Source organism: Miniopterus natalensis, chromosome 14, assembly GCF_054644295.1.
Source record: "Miniopterus natalensis isolate mMinNat1 chromosome 14, mMinNat1.hap1, whole genome shotgun sequence".
Classification (NCBI taxonomy): Eukaryota; Metazoa; Chordata; class Mammalia; order Chiroptera; family Miniopteridae; genus Miniopterus; species Miniopterus natalensis.
Genome location: NC_142094.1, coordinates 18656531 through 18678611, shown reverse-complemented (window position 1 = coordinate 18678611; position 22081 = coordinate 18656531). Strand labels below are relative to the sequence as shown.

The 22081-nt window shown below is 56.9% G+C and overlaps 1 protein-coding gene and 1 pseudogene across 2 annotated transcripts; one reads left to right on the top strand and one right to left on the bottom strand.

The window, feature by feature from the left end:
- Window positions 1-9777: 9777 nt before the first annotated feature.
- Window positions 9778-13864, bottom strand: ZNF503 (zinc finger protein 503). Of its 2 annotated transcripts, XM_087824303.1 has the most exons (3): window positions 13366-13864; window positions 10991-12633; window positions 9778-10043 (listed from the first exon to the last, which is right to left on the bottom strand). In XM_087824303.1, the coding sequence occupies exons 1-2, from the start codon at window positions 13663-13665 to the stop codon at window positions 10996-10998; spliced, it is 1938 nt and encodes a 645-aa protein (XP_087680429.1). In that variant the 5' UTR covers window positions 13666-13864; the 3' UTR covers window positions 9778-10043; window positions 10991-10995. The 2 variants fall into 2 exon arrangements, with proteins under 2 accessions (XP_087680429.1, XP_087680428.1); XM_087824302.1 differs by lacking the exon at window positions 9778-10043 and having other exon boundaries at window positions 10087-12633.
- On the top strand, window positions 13681-19999 carry LOC148091505 (uncharacterized; annotated as a pseudogene).
- Window positions 20000-22081: the final 2082 nt, after the last annotated feature.

Below are 22081 nucleotides of genomic sequence, written 5' to 3'. Positions count from 1 at the left end.
ATACCAATGAATATGCTAGAGAATGAAGGAGCACAAAGATGGAAGGAACTTGGGTCCCTGAATGACATCATGGAGGAGAGCAGCCTCCTCAGCATAGATCACAGATAAGAGAAACTTCTATCTGATTTAAGGCACTATATTTGGGGGTCTCTTTGTTCCAAAAGTGTAGCCCAATATCAAAGAATAAAGACCTCAAGATCCCATTTGCCTTCTCACTCTCCTTTCTAATCCCTGTCCTTCACTGTCCATTCTATTTCCTCCCTGTCCCCTGGAACTGTCCTTGCTTTTCCTGTCATAGCCTCTCCCTGCTTCCAGCTCTCACCTTCTGTCTAACCACCTGACCTCTGAATTTGTCTTTTTATCTCCAGTCTCTCATTGCTCCATCCCTACTCATACTCCTTTTTTAAAAAATCCTCACCTGAGGGTATGTTTTTATTGATTTCAGAGAGAGAGGAAGAGGGGGGAGGGGGAAAGAGGGAGAGAGAGAGTAGTATTAATGTGAGAGAGAAACATTGTTTGGTTGCCTCCCCTATGCATTCTGACCAGTGATGGAGCCCACAATCTAAGTATGTGCCCTGACCGGGAATCAAACCCGCAACATTTTCACAAACTTTTGATGTATGGGACAATGCTCCAATCAACTGAGCCACCCAAATAGGGCCCTAATGGTACTCTTCCACTCAAAGACTTCTGATGGCTCCCCATTGCTTATCAGAGAATAGGACACCACCTCTTCCCACTGCATCCCCACCCACTCCCTCTGCTACAGCCATACCCTACCAAGCACCCTCATGGGGCCATCCTTCCTCCATGCCTTTGATCCTGCTGGTCCCTCCTCCTGGTTTCCCAAACCCCTTATTTTCCACCCATCAAATGCCTATTCATTGTCTAAGCCCAGATCAAGTGCTGCCTCCTCCATGATGCCAGTCCATGAGCATTGCCACATTGTCCTATGGGAATTAATCTTGTGCCTCCACTGATTATAGCCTTATCACAGCCCACCTTAATGCAACAGTTGTTTCTGTGGCCCACTAGTCTGGATGGTAAGTAATTTGAGGACACACATCATGTCCTGGTCACCTTTTCACTATCTCCATGCCTAAGAGAATGCTATGTATGCAGTAGGTGCTCATTACATGCCTGCCAGTTGAACACTCACTTTCCATGGCTCACAACTGTGGGCAGTGGTTTTGCCATAGGTGACCAAGGTTGTCTTCCTTCTCACCTTGGGGACTTCCTCAGGGAATCCCAAGGGAAGCAAGAGGGGCTGCCTTTCCCACACTTCCCTGGGGCTTCGGGAGGAGCAGCAGTGGGCATTCTGTCAGCTCTGGGAGCAGCACTTGTGAGTTGAAATACACAGGTTTTATAGGCATGGGTTTTGGAGTGAGATAGCTCTGGACTTGAGTTTTAGCTTGCATGTTAGCTGTGTGACTTCAGGCATGTTTCTTAACCTCTCTGGATCTCAGTTTTCTCTTTTATAACGTAAGATTAATATAGTACATATCTCCTAAAGCTCTTGTAGGAATTAAAAAATATATAAAGAACTATAAAGCTCTTGGCACAAGGAAAATGTTCACTAAATGATAATAACAATAACAATCCAGTTTCTTTCCTGTGGCCTGAGATTTTGCCTGATGAAAGGGCACCAGGGCAGATTACACTTGAGGCCTGGTACACTGGAATCTATGCTGTGGGGTGGGGTTTCTCTCTGGACAAATGTCAGAGAATGTGTAGTCTTGGTCCCAGCTTGGCAGTTTTTTGGGTGCTCCCAGAAGGTGGAGGATAAGGAGTAGGGCTGGTACCTAGTGGCATAGGAGAGAGGAGCCAGCTGCCTGTGGCTAACCCCAAAGGGGTAGGGTTAAACTAGATCTGGCTGGCATCAATAACCAAGGGTCCAATGTTGGGAGCACAGAACTAGGCAGGCTGCAGAAGCTTCTAGGCAGCAAGCTGCTCCCCACATCAAGTGGGCTGCCAGAATCATCCCACAGTGGTCAGTCGGCTGTGGTGTAAAGTATCTGGACCTGTGTGGAAGAAGGGGTCCTGGCCCCCCAGATGACCAGACTTGGGTTCTAGGAGATGGGAGGTACTGAGGGTACCTGGAAGATGGCCCCACACACTAAATACCACACACATTAAGCCTGGGGGCAACAGATCATATCCAAATCCTCCTCCCTGGCAGGGAGGAATATTTCTGCTTCCCACTGATTCAGGGGTTGGGTGGCTGGATCTGTAGGTGGCAGCCATCTGAGTGGGACTAGAATTAATGGGTCCAGTGGTATGCTGGTAAATGCTTTATAAACAGCTCTGTGGGGGGAAAGCCTTCACTTGTATTGTTTGCCAATTGCTGTGGTGTAAATACTCTCATTGTGGCTGATTTCAACTTATCAATATAATGCCACAGAATGAAGAGTTGGAAAGAGATATGCACAACTGGCTCTAGAAAGCCAGTATGAGATGATTGCAGCACACTACTGGGTGGGGCCTGACATCTGCATTAGGGGAGAAAGGCAGATGTGTGTGGCTTCAGTGTACATAGAGGTAAAGGTCACTAAGCAGTGGTGAAAAGCACAGAAAATAATGGCTCTGGAGTCTAATGGCCTATAACAGAATTCCGCATCTGTAACCTCCTGGCTGTGTGATCTCCGACAAGTTACTTCACCTTTCTGTGCCTCAGTTTCTTCATCTATAAAGTGGGGTTAATGATAGTGCCCACTTCATAGAATTATCGTGAAGGTTGCACAGGTTAATACTGGCCTGTGATAGGTTGATATAAATGTTATTTATTAGAGTTAATCACACAGAATAGTTGGAATGTTGCCTTGGCCAAAATAATTTTAGAAAGGAAACCCCAGAGTCCCTTGGGGCATTTCCCAAGGGCCTGCTCTTTTTATAGTTAAAGCTTGGATTTCCTTCAAGATCAAAGATTTAAAATCTGTATATCCGTGAACTACTTAAAATTATTTTTCCAGAGTTGACTATGTGTACTTGTTTTATAAAGAGAGTCCATCATTTTTATCAAATTCTAAAAAAAAAAAAAAAAAGTCTATGGTTTCTGCATTCTTTCCTCAGCCCACAAAAGGCTTAAGAACTAGTGATGTGGAGTGTGCAGAATTCCCACACCACAGGAATTGACTCTGGAGGATGTGGGGGAGAATGCTTGCAAAGTGCATGAAAGGAAAATGGCAGAGACACAGAGAGACCTACAAAGAGGTCAGCCCAGAACTCTGAAATGTCTCTCCCTTGTTGAGACCTGATGCTGAGGAAGCTTCTAGCAACAGGGCAACCCAAACACTCACATTCACGCATTCCTGTTCTGCTTTCTCCTTACCTCTTCCAGTCCTGGGAATCTCCTGTTCCTTTCTCCAAGTTCCCCTTCCCTGCCCACACCCTCCGACCTGGCGTGGGTGTGCCCTGAGGGCCTCTGCTGTGCGGGTTATGGATTCATGACTGAAACTCCCTCAGTTGTTGCTGTGATTCAGAGATACCATTTGTGTTCTTTTTGGTCCTGGTTTGTTTCTTTTAGGTTTCTGTAGTTACACTATAATTATTTAAGGTAGGGTTAGTGCAAAGTTGATTTAGCATCAGCCTGCCTCTGTTTTGAGTTGGAGGCTGTATTGTTTTTTTTATCAATAACATGGAAGGGAATGGAAGGTAGGTTTACAATCTACTGCTTTTCTACCCCATTGTTTTTTGTTTTTGTTTTTATAAAAGATGATACCTTCGTCCTGGCTTCGTGTTGTGTGCAGAGTGCAGAGCTAAAATGAACAGTTGTCTAACCAAAGTTCTTCATAGGGGTAAAAATTACTTTGGACGCATCCCACTCTAAATCATTGCAATATGTAACTCCAGGCACCTAAAAGGAACAAAACCCACCAACCTTAAAATACAACTTTTGTGGGCTTATCAAGTACCACCCCTGCTCAGTTTATCAACAAGAGTCTGTGGGTAGAAGTAGAAACCACCCTCCGGTGACCCCTAGAAGGCCATCAACAAGAGAACTCTCTTCTGATCCCAGTTCTCGGTGACCCCACCTGTATATTGAAGAGGAATCTGCTAATATGCGGTCCCAACTTTCACCTATCTCACTGCCCTGAGTAACAGAACCCTGAATTTATTTAAAGCAGCGGTGTGCCCAGCTAAACATTGCACTTCCCAGTCTCCCTTGCAGCTAAGTATGGTCATCTACCCAATAAAGTATAAGCTGAAGATGTGTGTGGATTCCAGAAAGACTCATCAAAAGGGAAAGGACCCTTTTACCTCTTCTAACGCCTCCCTCCTGTTGTTTGGAATGAGGTAATGGTCCCTGGGCTCAAGCAGCAATTTTGGACTAGAGATGAGGGGAAGATGAAGGTTTCCTGGTTGGGCTGGTACAACTATAAACAGAAGGGCCCTAGGTTTCTGATGACCAAGGGCCGTTCTTAGTCTGAAATGACCACCTCCAGACTGAGAGAAAAGAACATGTATCTTCTTTAAGCCACTATTTAAGGGTCATTGCTATTGTCAGCAAATGCAATTTCTAACTGATGTATGGAAGCTCACCCAGCCCCGAGTTTTGTGCCGTGGGCAAAGAAATTTGAAGTTCCTCTAAGGGCACGGCTACTTTTCCTCCTACTCTCTTCGGAAGGATCGTCTTGCTCAAGGGGGCCCAATCCTTTCCCATCTCTCCTCTTTTCTTTTTTTGTTTTTGTCTTTCCCTCTCTCTTTCTCTTCATCTTTCCTTCCCTTTCCCTCCCTCCCTCTAACATTTATTGAGCATCTACTATGTAGAAATAGGTATAGGAGACAGTCCCTCTTTCCCAGTGTCTCAGAGTCCAGGCTATCAGGAAAATGTAAAGAGAGTGCTACAGGAGCAAAGAGAAGGGCGTTGGACACGATGGGAATGATGGGGAGGGAGGAGACTCCAAGAGGAGGAGACCCTGGCCTGAAATTTGAAGCAGAAGTTTTGAGTTGCTGGTTATTAGGAAAAGCAGGCAGAGGAAAAGATTCCAGGCACAGGGACTAGCACAGTGTAGTATAGGAATTAATGACTCGGGCTCTGGAGCACAGACATGTTATTTCTCTCCAGTCCTCAGTCTCCTCACCTGTCAAATGGGGGTAGTAGTAGTAGGACTAGACTGAGTGCCTGGAAAGTAAATGTGTAATCAATAGTATTTATTAACACTACTGTTGTCAGTAAATGTGCTGCTCACCTATGGTTTTCTCAGTCCTATACCAGTTTTGGAGACAAGTTTCACAGAGACCGTAAGTGACCTGCCCACGGTCACACAGCTGTGAAGAGGAACCACTCAAACCCAAGGGTCCTCATTCCTAGTCCAGTGGTTTTTATACCCTTACCCTCGGCCTTTGCTTTAAGTGATGAGGGGAATGCAAAGCGAGGGAAAGATCAGCGTGTAGTGGGGAAAAACCTGGAGGGCTTCCTGGAAGAGATATTTTGAGGGAAGGGTTGGGAGGAAGGCATTCCAGGGAAGGAACACATGATGGGCACCACCAACCAAGGTGTTGAGGGGCTAGCTGCCCGTCAGAGTATCTGAACTGTGAAGACTGGTGAGACATAAGGTAGGACAGGCAAAGAGGGGTCAGATCAGAAGATAAACCGTAATTACTGGCACTCTGATGGCCAGGCGGTAGAGTGGGAATCCGAGCCTGCGGGCCGCAGTTAGTTCTGCGGTAAGAGTGCTGGTCGTAATGAAATGAGACTTTGGGAAGAAAAGAGGGAAATAAATCTGTCTTTACTAAGAGCCAGTGCAGGACAGCCAGTAGGCTGGGCATTTTTACATTTATTACTTCACCTGAGCCTCACAACAACACTATTAGGTTAATATCATTGTCTCCGTTTTACAGATGAGAAAACCGAGGCCCAGAGTTGAGCCAGTGGTGGAGCTGAATTTCAATTTAGATCAGCCCATCCCCAAATTTGTACTCTTTCCACTGCACTATGTGGCTTTAAGTTGTCCTCACTCTCAGAATGCCCACTGTGCTGTGGGTGTCCCTGTCAGGCACTGGTGCCTAGCAGGGGGCGCAAGAGTCTTTTCACAACTCAGGCACCTCTTGGGCGAGCCCTGGGGTCACACTGGGTGGAGAGGGCTCACTACCCCTGGGGATTTGGGGGATCCCCAGCACAGCATAGGGTGAAGCACGTGGGCTCTGGGCCTGATAGGAACGGGTTCCAACCCCAGCTTTCCTCTGCACTCCCTGAACTTGAGCAATATCCTAAACCTCACCAAGCCTCGACTGAAGCAGGGCAGAGGGATGAGCCCTGGATTGGTTCAGACCTCGGCTGGAAGTGACAAAGGCTTGAGGGAGAGAAATGATAAGATGTCTGTATTCACTGCTAAATAATGGGGGACGCAAGATGGAGGGGGTCGAGAAGAAATAAGGTCGGCCATGAGTTGATCACTATTGAGGCTAGGCGACAGGTTTATGGGGGGGTCTATTCTATCATTTTCTCTGTCTCCTGTTTTGGGTGACCTCACTGCATATGTTTGAAAATCTTTATAATGAAAAGTAAAATAATAACAACAACACTGAAAACTTAAACAGCAACGACAAAATTATTTCCACTACACTCTCTCTCAGCTAAAACAGAATCTCTAGTTCCCAGGCATTGTTATGTTTTAAAATCTCCTAAATTGACAGCAACCAAGATGAGACTCTCTGCATAAACTCCCTCTCTGACTAGGTATGTGACCTCAAGCGGCTATCTTTCCCTTGCTGAGCCTCAGTTTCCTCATCGGTAAAGTGGGGGTAAAGATTCTAAGGACCTCATTAGAATTGTTGTGAAGTTTAAATGGGATAATAAAGGAGATGTGGGCTGGAGTCCCTAACGGAGTGAGCAGGTCAGCCTGAGCTTTGCAGTTACTCTGAGCAGGACTAGGCCTCTAGACATAGTGGGGGAGGCACTAAGCCAACATGTACAGAAGAGGCCATCGGATGGCCTCTCAGGGACAGGCCTCACCTTCTCCGCAACTTTTACCCTTTGCAAAGCACAGGTCGTTCATCAACTAGAAGGGCTTTTTCGTCTGCCTTTCCTTACAGCTTTAAGGTCACCCAGCACAAAGACACCAGGGTCACTCAGTGTCACCACCAGAGGTACAGATGGGGGCAGGGACTGAATGGAGGGAAAGGCTTGAGCTTTGTCTGCGGGCCTGGCTCCTGGCTCCTGGCGCTTAGCCTCGCGTTTCTCCATCTGTGTCAGGGGTTGGTAAAGAGCGCTCGGTCCAAGGTAGGCCTAAGAAATAATCAGTGGGTGAGAGCTAACGAATGAATGAATGAATGTGTGGGGACCGCTTTAGTATGACAGACAAGGTGACCCGCTGGAACCTCCAGGATGGGGGTGGGAACACTCAGGATTGGGGCGGGGCCCGTGGCACCCCTGGGCCACCTCCTTTGGGATGGGTAATGAAAGCAAGAGAACACACCAGCAGAGGCCAGAGCAGGTGGAGAAGCGCAGAGGACCTAGTTCGCAGCAGGAGAGAACCGAGGACTTATAAGCAGGAGACTCAGACACCGCTCCAAAGCCGAGCGAAAGCGGGGTCGCAGGACGACCACCCAGCCGGCCGCGCGCCCGCCCGAGCGCCGCGGCTCCTTCTGCGGCGCCGGGCTCCGCAGCGCCGCCTGGCGGAAACGCCGCGCTCCGCTCGGCTCCGGGAGCCGCAGCAGCGCGCGGGTGCGCGGGGGATCCCGCGGCGGTTCAGCAGAAAGCCGGAGGGAGCTCGGGGCGCGCGGCCCGGAGGGACGTTTGTTCCCGGAGGGGGCTCGCACCTCGGCCAGGACGCTCAGCGCAAATTGGCACCCTTTCTTCTCGAACCCCGCGCCCAGGGTGACAGCTCCGTCCAACCCGTCGGGGGACGCGTGCTCCTCCCAGCCCCCGGGTCCCCAGCTCTGGAATTTTGCTGCCTCTGAGCAGTTCCTGCGAGAAGGAGGTCTCGTTAAAATTTCAAGGCGTTTTGGTTTTGATTTTTGTTAATAAAATACCAAGAGTGGGCACAAAGGCACAGACGTGCCCCAGCTGGTCTCCCTGTTGGTCCCAGACCTGAAATTGTAGGGCTGGGTAATTTCTAGGTCCATCGACGCCCAAGCGGGTAGGAGCGGGCGAGGCGCGGTGGCCCCCAGGACCCCCAGTTTGAAGACGCGAGGGGAAGGAGGGCGAAGCTTGTGGAGCGGAGTGGCCAGAGGCGGGTGGCTGGTGCTGGTGAGGGGTGAGCAAGGGCCTGGCTTTCACGTCCCAAGCCGGGGGCACCAGTTGGTGGCGATTCGGGCCGCGCTATCTCCTCGAACGTCCCCCCCTCGCACTTCGCAGGAGGGGTGGTGCCCGTCTGAGAGCCTGGGTAAGGCCGGGGTTCTCGAGGATCCAGGCCCAGCCAGGCCCAGCCCAGCCTCTCTTAGCCGGACCAGAGTCGGAGCAGCGCTGCGGCGTCCCCGGACACCGCCGGCCAGGGTCCTCCTGCGGCGCCAGCGCTGTTTCCGGAGCCGGGGAGTCCGGGCACGAGCGTCGGAAGCGCTGGAGGCTGCCCTCCTCTGGGGAGCGGCGCCTGAGCCGGAGTCTCCACTAGTCTTCCCAGGCGGGGGCCTGGCAGCGCCCCGCTGCGTGAGGTCGCCCGGGCTGCTTTGCGTGCAACCGGGGGAACGGCCCCGCAGCCGCGAGGAAGGGAAATCTCAAAGTCACCAACCCCCGAGCGAAGGGCCTCGGGAGCGGCGCGGTCGCCTGACCGAGGCCGGAGACCGAGACCCTCGCGCGGCAGGGAGCCTCCCGAGGCTTCAGGGGGAGTTTGGCGCCGAGGAAGGCCGGTGGCTGGGGGGACCCAGAACCGCCTGACCCTAGGGAGAGGGGAGTTCGGCGTGCGCGCTCCGCTCAGCGGCGCGACTCCGCGGTCCCGGGTTCCCAGAAAAGGCGCGCTCCGGGCCCAGAGCACCCTCGGCCCCGGAGGGTGAGCGTCCAAACAGCCAGGGGACCAGAGAGTCACGCCCAGGCCTGGAGTATGTGCGTGTGTGTGTGCTAGCAGGAAGGGGGGCATGACCCGAACCGCCCCCCCCCCCCCCCAAGATTAGGGCTCTTCTCTGCGTGGTTCCACTGTCGCTTCAGGCAGCTCAGACCCGTCGCTCAGATTGGGGAGAAGGGAGCGGTGCGCACGGCGGGGACCCGCGCGGGCACAGAGGGTCCCACCGCGGCTTTGGGGAGTGCAGCTCGCAGCTCAGAACCGCACTCGGCGCCCACCTGGTCGCCCCAGCCAGGCGGAGAAGGCCCGCCAGGACCCTCGCGGGGTCGAATTTGAAGGGGCTTCCGGGCCCGCTGCCCCCGCGCGCTGCGCTGCGGCACCGACTGGGATAGAGCGCCCGCCGGCTGCGGAGAAATCGGGACGCGGAAAAGCAGCCGCGGCGCCGGCTAGTCGCGGGTGCCGACTCCAGAGAGGAGCAGGAGCCCGAGGAGGGGCTGTGGGAGGGTGAGTGGAAGCGGGGTGCTGGAGGAGGTCGGCTGGCGGCTACCTCTGGCGCTTGGCAGTCAGAAAAGGAGAGCAAACTCACTTTCCCCTGAGAGAGAAGGGGGTTCCGGCGCGCTCGCCCTGGCCCTGGGAAACAGGCTCCCAAGCGTCCCCCGTCGCGCAGGCGATCCCGGCGGCCCGGCCGGAGCAGGGATGCTTGGAAAGCAAAGGGAGCCACAGCAGGCCGCGGCGCCTCCCCTGGGCCGAGCCCCGCCGGGCGAGTCCGGGCCTGCGCAGCTCTCGGCTCAAACCGAAACCCAAACTCCTAAAAATCTCAAGAGGACATTTAAAAAAATCATTTTTCTTTCGCTTTTAATAAACAGGCTGCTGGGAGAAAAATAAAAAACGAAATGAGCGATAACTAAAGATAATATCTTTTCAAATTGTGAAATCCCCTCTTGAAACATAGTTTCCCTAAGACAAACCCACTACTGGCCAGCGCTTCCGAAGCCTTTGCCTTGTCCTGAAAATCACAGCAAAACAATCGGAAATGCGGCCACGGTCCTGGGAAGGAGTGGGCGTGAGGCCCCGGGAGCCCACTGCGGCTGCCTCGCTCTTCTTTCTCTTTAACCAAAAAATAAAAAAGATAATAATAATAAGTAAAACCTTTTAATACATCAAATATACGGAATTTTAATCTTTAAAGCGATACATTGTCTATTATTTTAGTACATGACGTAAACCTTACTTGTCCCCTTCTCAGCGGGTTTACTTAAAAATTAAAAATAGTTAAGTGTTCCTTTTAAAGAACAAAATAAGGCAGATGAGGTTTTGGAATAGAATTGTTTTTCCTTTTTTTTTTTTTTTTTTTGTTGTTTTCTTCCAGAATACATACAAAAAAATACCCATTCTCTTGCGATGGTATACACCTAAAAATAATTGCAATTTGAAATCAGAGCTGACAAATTGTGACTTGTTTTGTTTCTGTTTTTCATTTTTTGTAACAAACATGCATGTAAATTGTGTTTCCATCAGACATTAAATAAGAACGTACAATACAATTGTATCAATTTTAAAGTAACATTAAAGAGAAGACCTCTAGTTCTGTGGCGGTTTTGTATTTATTTATAATCTACAAGGGACGGGAGGGTTTGTTTTCCATTTTTAAATCCCCCCTCTTTCTTTTTATCTACGGAACTCAAACTAAATAATGCACTTTAGAACCGCGGGTCCGCTTGGAGCTAACATAAATAAATACCGGTGTCCACCGATGCAGTCCTTAGATGAACACTTTCTCAATTACTTTTTCCTTCTTTATCTATAAAAAGTCAAATGATATTTTTTTTCAACTTTTATAAAGTTTAGGTGGGGAGGTGAGGTGGGGGAAAGGGGAGTTTCCCACCGGGTCTCGGTCGCTGTTTCGGGTAGATAGATACGGTATATATATTTTTTCCTTTCCTGGCCCGGGTCATCCCCACTCACCGGTGACAGTAGCTTCTCCCAGTGCCCGCCCCTCCCTCGGCTCCTCCCCTCCCCCAGCTCCTTTCTTTCCCTCGCGGGCCCTCTCGAACCTCGCTCACTGATACCCCAGCGCCGAGGCCGTGGTCAGTCTCTGTCCGTAGAGGGCGTAGGGGGAGTAGTAGGGTCCGGTGGCGGCCGGCACCGGCACGGGAGCGCCGGGTGTGGGGAGCGGGCTCTTGGAGTAGGGGTGGTAGCGGCTGCTGAGTCCCAGCGCGTGGTGGGGGCTGCGCAGCGCCAGCGTCCCGGGGCTCCCCGGAGCGCCCGACGTGGGGATGTGCATGTGGCAGGCCATGGCGGCCGCTGCGGCACTGGCCAGAGAGGACGAGCTGGGGTAGCCCGACAGCAGTTTGTCTGTCCCGGGGAAGGCCGTATGGGTCCGCAAGTGGCTCAGCAGCTCTTCGGACGTGGCGAAGCGCTTGTCGCACGGCCCGTTCGCCGACACCCAGTTGCAGATGTGGGGGAGTGGGTCGTTAGGGAGCATGAAGCCGTAAGGGTAGAGGGGGTGGCCGGCCAGGGACGGCGGTGTGGCCCCGGCAGCGGCCGCAGCCGTTAGCGACGAGTGCACGCCGTGCAGCGGGTGCGTGGGGTACACCAGCGGGTATCCGGACTTGAGCGCCGCCGCGGCTGCGGCCGGATCGTGGGCGCACGACGCGCTGGCGGCCGCAGCCCCCGCCAGGTGGCTGGCGCAGTGGTAGCTGAGGCAGTACGGGTCCCGGCACAAACTGGCCGTCATCACGGAAGGCGGCGACGCCCCGGCCAGGGGGCTCGAGCCCGCCGGCTTACTGCAGCCCAGAGAGCCCGCCGCGGCCGCCGCCAGCTGCGCCCCCACCAGGCTGCCCGGCTTGGTGGGGTCGAGCGCCACGCCGTGCGGCAGGAACTGGGGCGGGTAGCCGGCGTAGGCCCCCGCCAGGCTCCCCGGGTAGGTCATGCCCGCGGGAGGCAGGGGGAACACTGTCTGGCCCGGCTTGTAGGGCGATACCGGCGCCACCAGCCCAGAGCCCAGCACCGAGGAGGAGGTGGGTGCGCTGGGGCCCGAGCCGGAGCTGGAGCCCGACGAGCCGCCACAGTCCGAGCCCAGAGCCTTGCCCCCGGGGCCCCCATCTGGGTGCTGGTTCACGTCCACATTCATCCCGCCGCCGCAGCTAATCCGGCCGTGTGCCAGCCCGGTGGGCGCCCCTTCGGCCGAGGCGCCCCCGGAGCCCTTGCCGCCGCCACCGCCGCCCCCCGCGTCGGGGTCCTTCTTGTCGTCCTTGCCCTCCGGGCCGCCCCCGGCCGAGGGCAGCATGCCTCCCGGGGAGCAGGCCGAGGCGCTGGAGCTGGGGCTGCCTGTCCTGGGCGTGAACGGCTGGCAGGTGGCGCTCGGGACTCGGAATCCGGACTTCTCCGCGGAAACCCCCCCGCCGCCGCCGCCGCCCCCGCCGCCGCCTCCGCCGCCGCCGCCGCCAGGCTCCTTCTTATCCGAGCCGGGTTTGGAGTACGGCTTGAAACTCGACTTGTCCTCCACGCCGATGTCACTCAGCTTGAGGGGCCCCGACTTCCCGTCCTTGTCACTCCCGGCGCCGCCGCCGGCACCGCCCGCGCCGCCCCCGTTGGAGGCGACCGAGGAGAGTTTGGAGGAGGGCGAGGGGTCGGGCTTCCCGATCTGCGAGCATGTTTGCGCCAACAGCGCCAGCGGGCTCTTCTTGGCATCAAGCTGCGCGGCCAGACGTGGGGGGGGGGGGCACAAAAAGAAAGAAGGGGAAATCCTTTAGAACCCCGGCTTCTAGGATTCAAACGCCCCTCCGAAACCGCCCGGGGTCCTCCCAGCCCCGAGGCGCATTCTAGGCGGCACCCCCTACGCACACACCCAGACTCGTCCTTGGGAAAGGTACCAAACAGTGCCCCCCCCCCCAAAAAAAAACCAAACAGGATCTTTCTTGTCCTCGCTAAGCGCTAAACTGGATTTTTAAAAAACTCACAAAATGTTTTGGTTTCTGACTCCTAGACGCAGAACGGTACACCCCCACCCCATCCCTAATTCTGCAGAGTAAGGGCTCGGAAGGTTTGCGCCTGAGAGGCTGTGTGCAAATACCAGCTTCTGGGGAGCCCGAGGACTGCGACTTTGGAACCGCATTTCGCGCTCCCGTCTGTCTTCTGGGCAGAAAGTGAGTGGGCCTGGGTCGTGGTCGGGGCTTTTATACCACAGGGAGGAACAAGTTTTGGTTGCCTTGCCCCTAACATTCACACCCCGGTGCACCTCCTTCCCCCCTTTCTGCCCTAGTGTTGAGGTGCGGGAGCACTGTCCTCTCCCCGCGTCCCGGAGCTGAATCACTCCGACCCCTCACCCACCAACTTCCACCCTCAGATCCCAAGAGAAAGAAATTCAGTGAAGCGAAAGACGGGGTGGTGGTCCCGTCCCAGCAGGATCCAGGGAGCGGGTCCTTACCTCGATGGGGCTGACGGGAGTGGAAGGCAGGGGCTGCAGGTACTCGGGGTGCAAAATGTGGCCAGTCCGTGCGGTCAGCATTTTCAGCACCTTGATGGGCAGTCGGTTAGCCTGGCGGAGAGGGTCAGAAGGGGGCACGGCGTGCACAAAAGGCTTGGTGCTGCCGGCCGGGGACGAGCCGGGGCCGGGGCCGGAGCTATTCCCAGAGAGCGCGCTGGTCCAGGCAGGGTCCGCGCCGCCGCCGCCGCCGCCGCTGTGCTTACTGCTTCTTAGGGCAGAAAGCGAGGGCGCTGTGCTCATGACCCACCCGCGCGCATGGGAGCAGCGGGGGGAGGGCTCCAGGAGGCGCGGGGCGGGCTCCGGGCTGCGCGCTCGCCCGGGGAGCGGGAGCGGCAGCGGCAGGAGGAGGAGCTGGCGCAGCGGCCACCGGCGCCCCGCGCGCCTTCTCGGCGCCTGGAGCCAGAAGTGAATAATCCTGGGTGGCCCGCAGCGGAGCCTGGGCCGCCCGGGAGGAGCCGGCCCGACTGCGGGGCTGTGGGGCGGCTCGCCGTCCCCGCCTCGGGCTGTGCCCCGGCGCTGCGCTCCCGCGGCCCGGCGCTGGCGCTGCTCTCTGCGGTGTGAGCCGCCGCCTGTCCAGCCGGGGCTCTGGCGAGGAAACTCACTTCAAAAGCAGCTGCACCGAGGGGGAGATTAAAGCCTTTGCCGCCTTCCAATCAAATGGGAGCCCGAGGTGATTGGAGGGTCAAGGGGATGTGACGCGTCCCGCGCCGCCGCCGCCGCCGCCAGGACTCTCAGCGCTGGTTTTAATGGGCAGCTCCCTGCTCGCCGCTCACCCCCACCCCCGCGGCTTGTCCCCTCCCTGGATTTCGATTCGTGGGGGAGCTGGAGTTTTATTCTACGTTTGCTATCTGCCGCCTCCCTCTTTTCCCCCCCTCCTTGTCGAGCTTCCCTTTTCCCAGCTCGAACATAAACCGAAACCTTCTCTTGCAGGAGGGTGTGTGAGGAACAGACCGAGGTGGTGCTCGAATGGAGCACCGGCAGGACCCGGGGCAACAGCCGGACTGCCAACTCCAGGGGCGCGCGGGGGGCTCGAACACCCAATGTTCTCTCCTCCCCAGTAACTGAGATCTCCCGCGGCGCGGCCGCCAGGGTAAGGCGGGGGGGGGGGGGGGGGGGGTGCTGGAGGAAGCCCGCCCGCCCGCCCGATTGGGTTTCCCGAGATTTGGTGGCGGAGAAACCAGAAGCTAGGTGCGCGGCGGTGGCGGTTCTGCCGCGAGCACCGCGCGGGGCTCCCCGCCCTGCGCGGCCACGTGACGCCCGGGGACTCGCAGATTGGGGCGGGAGCGCGGGTCACGTGCTTCCTCTGTTTCACACTCAGCCCCCCCCTTACTCTCCCCCTGCTACCCTCTCGGCTCCTACCCGCTCCCCGCCCCCTCCGCAAAGTTCTTTGGGCATCTCCACCCCTCCATCAATTGTCAATGTTCCTCGACCGCAATCAATCAGTTATTTGTCAGCTCTTGTCAATCCGCCCGTGATTTATGTCAGCTTTTGTTGCTGATTACAAGGCGGGTGCGACTTGAAGGGAGAAAAGAGAGAGAGAGAGAGACGGAGAGGAAGGAAGAGATGGAGGGGAAACCGGGGGAGGAGGCGAGAGGAGCAGCCTCCGGGGATGGGGGGGGGGGCTCTAAGCAAAAAGAGTGAGAGAGACGCTCGGCGTCGGGAAAATGAGAGTAAAGTGCGCAGGTGCGGCCGGGGCGCCGAGAGGGGTGGGAGGCCTGGGGTGCGCGCCTCACCCCTCTCGGTGGCGGAGACGGAGATGCACCCTTCCACCTTTGGGGACTTCGGTCCGTTGGGGCCGCGGAGCTCGGAGCGGCCTCCGGTACCCTAGACGGGCGGCGGCGATACCTAGCGTGGGAGGTTTTGTCTCCCCTGGGATATTCCCTCTGGGGCAAGTAGTGTGCGGGTGCCAGGCCGTTAGCCTGCCGCGAACCCCTCCACCCCCTCCGTAGCGTCCTGACCCCAAACTCCGAGGCGTTTTCCCAAGAGCCACATCACCAACGTAACCTTGAGTCCTGGAGGTCAACGGTGGGGTATCCCCCTCAATTCTCGGACCCCCCCTAGGATCATGGCTAGGACTGCAAAGAAGAGGCCTGGCCGTGGGTGTAGGGGGGAGACACGTCTCAGGCTCGCTCAGGGCCCCTTCCCCAATCCTACCGCGCTGTGCGCCATCCCAGCCGGCTTGGCAGCAGGCGTTTCTCCGGTCGGCTCGCTCGAATTTACTGGGACGCGTAGCTGGGACGGACCTGCGCCGGGAGAGCAGAGCGAAGGAGCGAAGGAGGGAGGGAGGGGGCGGCTGCCTGTGGGAACACGGGCTTTTCCAGGGAAGCGGAGCGGGACTGCCGCGTTCCCCTCGATTTGCACCGTCACTCGGGCTGTTTGGAAGGAAGAGGGGAGGCGCTGTGCGTGTCTCCGAGTACCCGGTTCTGGGCGCACAAGTGTGTGTATGCCTGCGCCGCTGTGTGAGCTGTCAGGGCTTTGCTAGCGTCCGGAGCGAGCTCTGGGGTCACCTTCAGAAAGTCACAGAAATTGGAAGGGAGGCGAGAGGCGGACACATCCCCTCCCTCGGAAGGACTTGGAAGACTTCGAGTCTCCCCTCCCCCACTTTTCCGCCCCGACTCTTCTTTTGTTGTCAATCCTTTTGATAAATGGCGGGGCAGGGAGCGCTGGGAGCCGTGAGCCAGTCGGTACCCGCGCGGGAGCGAAGGCCGGGCCTGGACACCGGTTTCCACCCGCGCTCCCGGGCGCAGCGCCCTTCGTAAGTGCCGGGGTCGGACTTCGGACCTGCCCTCGGCGTGCTGGCCCTCTGCTCTTTAACCATCCCATTCCCGTCTCCCCCATTTTTTGTCTCTTGTCTCCCACTCCGCACAGGTACCGAGAACTTTCCGGGGTGAGTTTTAGAGTTTTCTTGTAGGCGTTCATTTTCTACGTTTTAATCTTATCCCTTGGTGCTTCAGGTTGGTAAACTTCATGAGATGGTAACTTGACTAAAGATCATTTGGAGAAGAGGCGAGTGAGGCGGTGTGGATTTGGGGCTGCTGTTTGCTGGTGTGTGTTTGCGTGCGCGTGGGTAGGTGTAAGAACACACTTGGCGTTCAAGGGGGTTTGGAGTGCCTGTGCGACAACTGAGGAAGGTGAGTTGGGGAGACGGTGGCGAGGCCACAGGCAAGGTCGCCAAGGCTGTCCTGATCGTCTTTGCGGAGCAAGTCCCAGGTAGTCCCTAAACTGTCTCTGTAGAGCGGTGTTTGGGAAGCCGCTTGTATCCTGCGGGTGTGTGAGTGTCTGCGTCACTGCGCGGCTGTCGAGGTATCGGCCCGGATTAACTGTGGAGCTCCCAACTCTGCGAGCCCTGGGGTGGGCCGCGTGGAGCCGCGGCCTCCCCGCGAGGCCCGGACACCGAATGCTGGGGGCGGTGGCCGTCGCTGGAGGTGACTGCTGGAGTGCTCCCACCCCCTCACCCCTGGCTCCAGACTCAGTTCTTTCCCTCTTCTGGAATTGGGTGCGGAAGCCCCAGCGCCCAAAGCGTGGGGTAACCAGAGAGTGGCCCCTGGGTCCTGCGGAACAGGCTGGCGCCGTGCTGCGCGCGTGAGGGTCGCGGTCCGCGCGCACTCGCTCTTCCCCAAAACCCAACTCCGAGGGTCCGAGCGCACGGGGGCGCCCGGAGGCCTGCTCGCCCCGGGCTTTCCCGAGGCTCCAGCATCCGAGCAGGCGCTTCTCGCCAGGGAGGCCAAATCCCCGAAGGCCTTGCGGGCCGTGGGGGTGGAGGGTTATTAATTACCCCGCGCTCGGCCTAATGCCTCCAACCCCCAGCGGTGGTTGGCGTGGATGTCCTGTGGATTTTATTTGCACACAATGGAAATGATTTGTCGTCTCTAAAAAAGGAGTGGGCTTGGCAGATATTTGAGGAGGGGGTGGGAGGAGAAAGAAGGAGAGAGAGTTGAGGCAAAAAAGTTTGAAAATGCCTTGAACTATCCACTGTCGAGATGGCTAATCAGTATTGAGGCCGGAGGGCAGGCGGGCCGCCTTTCACCGCCGCTTCCCTTTCATCTCGGGCTCGGCGGAGGCGCTCAATTAAAAGCCTATCAGTTTGTAAGTAAATCAACGCCTATCAGAGTTGTCACATCAAACAAAACGATTATTATTGCAGCCCGCCTCCCCTATTAATCTCCCTCGAAGATAATCCGCCTGACAGGTCAGACCCGGCGAGCTGGAAAGCCTGGCCCAGAGCGCCCAAACAGTCCCGGACTGGCGCTCGCCCCTGGGGGCCGTCCCACCCCGGTGGCGCCCCGCCTTGTGGCCCCCTAGGCGGGGGAAGAGAAAAGAGCGCTTGGAGGCCGCCAGACCCAGACCTGACCCTCCCGACGGGGAGCGGGGTCCGGCTCCCGGGGCTGGCAGGACACGGTTTCAGGTGGCCCTTCCTCTTCTAGGAAAGGCCTTGAAGGCGCCCACCTTGCCGGAGCCAAAGCCGGGCCTGTTCCAGGAGCCTCACCTCGGCCTGCGCTCTTCTCTGCCGGCCTCCCCTGGCGCTCGCCAACCCCCCTGTACAGCTTCTCTTTTTTGTTTCCTCTCCCACTTCTTTCTTTCTCCCCAACCTTTTTCTTCTATTCGCCGGTCCCTTCCTTTCGCCCTACCTTCTTGCCAAGGAATATTTCCTGTTTTCTCTCCCTCCTCTCGGTATACGGCATATACTACTTAGGCACAGTCACACTCTCAGAAGCAGGGCATTCTCAGGGCCCGGGTTATTTCTCTGCGCCAGGGCTGCCTCATGAGTGTGCGCAATTCCCAGGAACTCATGACAAAGTCCTGCCTAATTTTATTCCCCAAGTAGGGGCTTCCCAAAACTCTATGCCTGTTTGAGGATTGGGTGCATTCGGAGGGGTGAGAGACAAAAAAAAAAAAAAAAAAAAAGGGAGAGACCAAGGCGGTGATCTCACTGTTGGTGGACAGTTGCAGGCTCCCTATTCTGGAATTAGTATTTGGTCTTGGAATTTCACTGCTGCAACGTCTCGGACATCACTGGTGGCGTTGCCTGGGCGTTGCAAATACTCAGAGACCTAGTGGGCATCTGGTCCCCAGCACTGAGTATGTAAAGGGGTGCCTAATGTTTCAGAAGTAAATACACTCTGACAACTGCTTCTGTGGCCTCAAACTGACGCTCCAGGGCGGGGGTGGCCTCCACAAGCGCATGGGCATGAACTTACGGCCTTTTTTCAGGTGGTCTCGGGCTTCGTGCTCTGGGACGTCTCGGAACCAAGCACCACCTGCACTTTTCCAGCTCTTGCTCAAAATTGATAGGCCCAGAAGGCCACTGCCCTAACCTGGTGGAAGCAGGATTGAGAGGTAGTTTAAGTGTTTGAGGGGGAAGGGCTGTGGGAGGTGGGAGTGTGTGGGGGGAGTGGGGTACAGGCCCTCCTATCCTAAATGTCGGGTTTGGAGCCGCAGGAACGTTTCCTCGCTGCGCATATATCCGGGGAAACCTCCACACCCACCCCTCGAGGCAGGCAGTGCTGGTGGTCCGGGCCCAGCTTCTCCCAGCAGTCATATCAGAGTCTGAGGCCGCGGTTATCGAATAGAGCCCACCTCAGGGTGCTGGGCGTCTGGAGATGCAGGACTCGTGCCCCCCTCCCCCGGGTTTCCGAAAGCCCCCCAATTTGTGCGCATTTTCCCACAGCTAACCTGGTAGGAATATTTATTTCTATATCTATAATTGTTGTAGGGATGCAATGGCTCAGTTACCTGGGCGCCTGTTTTTCTTAAATGTATTTATTTCCCCTCTGCCACGCCGCAGATATTTAAAGAGGCACACATACCGCACCCCTCAATGATGTGGAGCTCACTCTGGAAATATAGGGCTATAGGAAATATTGGGCTGGTTGGTTATTTGGACATAAGTGCTGTCTCGAGCCCAGATTACACCCAAGCAGGACCTATAAAAAGACACTTGCTGTAGAATTTTTCCAACTTAACTATATGTGCACACACCGAGAATTTAATAATATTTTATATCCCTCTATAGATCTAAATATTCAGATGTTATGTTACATGCCCTTGAGCCAGAAGCGATCTTCCGTTCTCGCAGGACGTGGAGCTGTTTGTATAATTTTCATCTCCCTGCACGACACATGAATCTTGATCTAATAAATTCAACCTTGTCATTTTTAGAATCGACGGGATTTCTCTGGCTGCGGTTTGCACTGTTTCTACCCGAAGAAATCCAGCTCGCAGGCAACGGGCAGGAAATGGCTCCTGGTTCTCGTGTACTCGGACGAATCGGCCCAGAACGGGACACAAAGTGGACCCTCGTGTTCGCGAGGGGGCAGGTCCGGCCTCCGAGGGCGGCTGGACTATCAGCGCCCTTGGGTGGAGCGGCCCCTCGCTGCCCCGAAGCGCCTGGCAGCCCCCACTCCGCCGATGCTTCGGGAACCCACCGGGCCGAGTCCGCCCCCGGCGAAAACTGAAAGCAAATTCAGCTGCAGATGAAGCGCGAACTTTCTTCCACGAAAGTTTGCAGCAGAGACCAGGTGGAGGCTTTGGGAGGACCGCGCGAAAAAGCGTGTGCGGGGGGGGGGGGGGGTAGGCAAAGGGCGCGAGGGGCAGCCGAGCGCGGCCCGGGGCGAAGCGCTGCGGAAGGTGCCTCCCCTTCCTTATTTCTCGCCAAGTCCTCTGTAAAAACAGTTTCCAACGTGCCGCGGACGTCTAGGATGTGTTTGTGGGGACTGCGCCAGGGAGGAGGTGGCTTTGTAAAAGTTGCAGAAAGAGCTTTGCCCAGATGTGTTGGCCCAGTGGGGTGCAAGGAAGCTAGCGACCAGTCAGCCTCCCCCCCCCCACCCCGGGGCGGAATGATCAGAAATCCACTTGGGGAGCCCCCTGCGCAGACCTCTCCCCTCACCTCGAAGCCGTGCGTAAATAACCTCCCGCTGCGCGCACTGCAAACTTCCCCGCGCGACACCCCGCCAGTCGGCGGGTGAGGCTGGGACGCGGAGCGCGCCCCAAGGGCCGTCCCTCTCCCGGCTCAGCCCCAGCCCGAAGGCAGGCTCGGTCCCAGGTGAAAGGACCGGAGAGGTTCCCGCTCCGACGGGCTGCCCCGACCATCACCACCTACCTCCCGACTCCTCGGAGCGAGACCTTCCCCTTGGGAGCGGCAGCCTGGGGAGGGGGGGCTGGCTAGGGAGCGCGGGGGGGGGGGCGCGGGCAGCGGGGTGCGGCCGCCCATCTCTCCGCGGGGCCTGTCGCCGGGCCTGCCGCGGCGGGTGAGTGATGAGGGCAGAGAAGGGCGCCCATAAATCGCGGGTGTCAGGGCGAAAAACTCTCTTTATTGTCTGCGTGATGGATGGGCCCAGGGACGAGACACCAAATACTTCGTATCGCCTTTAAATGGGAACACATTTTCCGCGGCCATAATTCATGTTTTTTAAATAGAAAGTTTGAAATGTTGCCTATATTTCACCGGCCCTGACATATTTATGAATCGCTCCCTGCATGCAAATATCATTATTTAAAGCACCGGGGAGAGCTCGGGGGAGGGGAGGAGGCACGGCCCCCGGGGTGTGGGGGTGGTGAACCGGAGAAATGCGGCTGGACGGGGGCGCATCTCCCTAAAGTGAGGACAGTGAGGCGCCGAGGAAGGCCTTATCCGGAAGCTGGGCGCACCCGGAGCTCCCCACTCGCGCTGGACCTAGCACGGCCGCTCGGGGAAGTTTTCGGGGCTTGGCGTCGAGGACGGGCCCTGGACTCCTGCCGGGAGACCAGGGGACACTCAGTGTCCCTCTCCCAGGCCCTGATCCAAGCCAAAGCCACCTTTTCCAAGAAAGAAGCAAAAAAGTAAAATAAAAAGAATTTAACAAACGCACATAATAACAATCCAACATGTTTCGTGTTTTTTGCCGTTGCATTGATTTTTATTGATTTTCATTCTGCAAACCTGAGGTGGTGCGCGCCCGGGCGGGGCGACTGTCAGACCCGAGTCACCGCAGGGAGTGGGCTGGGGGATAACCCTCCCGCGCCGCGGCCGGGACCCGCCCCCACCCAACTGCTCACTACCTCTCCCGCACAGCGGAGCCTGCGCAAGACGCGGGGTCACGACTGATCCGGCCCCCAAGCTGCGTGGGGCTTCACTCCCGCCCCTCTACCTCTCCAGTGCGTCGCAGCGCTCCTGGGGTCTGGGTCCGCCCTCCCCCAGCTCCACTGTCAATACAGTAGCTTCGGAAAAGAGCCGGGCACGGGCGGCCAGCCTGTCTCCCCCGCAGGTCCAGCCGGGAGGCACCCACACCTGCGCCCACAGTAGCCGCCTTTACCTGTGCAGTCCCCGGCGGCGCCTGCGGCCGCGCCAGTGACAGGGGAACGGGAGGCAGGGAGGGCGGGGGAGTGGGAGGGGCAGAAAGCACCACCGGAGACAGTCGGATACGCAGATCCCGAGCCTCTTCTTCGGACCGGGTGTTGGGATCTTGGCCGATCTTGGTCTAGGAGCCGAATTGCGCTGGGGAGAACTGGCCGGTAGAAAGGCTGGGGTAACCGGCCTGGGAGGGCTGGGAGGGCCCAGCGGCACTTCCGCTGGGGGCGGGGCCTCGGGCTGCGCTGCGGGCCCCGCCCCTCCGCCACGCCGGCCCGCCCTCGGCTCGCTAGGCTCCGCCCCCGCTGGCGGGCGGCGAGATCTCGGGGC

What these genes read in the sequence shown, in the direction of transcription:
- ZNF503 (XM_087824303.1), bottom strand. Translation starts at nt 13,665, where the DNA reads ATGAGCACAGCGCCCTCGCTTTCTGCCCTAAGAAGCAGTAAGCACAGC. An exon ending in CTCCCGTCAGCCCCATCGAG is followed by an intron (nt 12,634 to 13,365) that starts GTAAGGACCCGC and finishes CTGGCCGCGCAG; the next exon opens with CTTGATGCCAAGAAGAGCCC.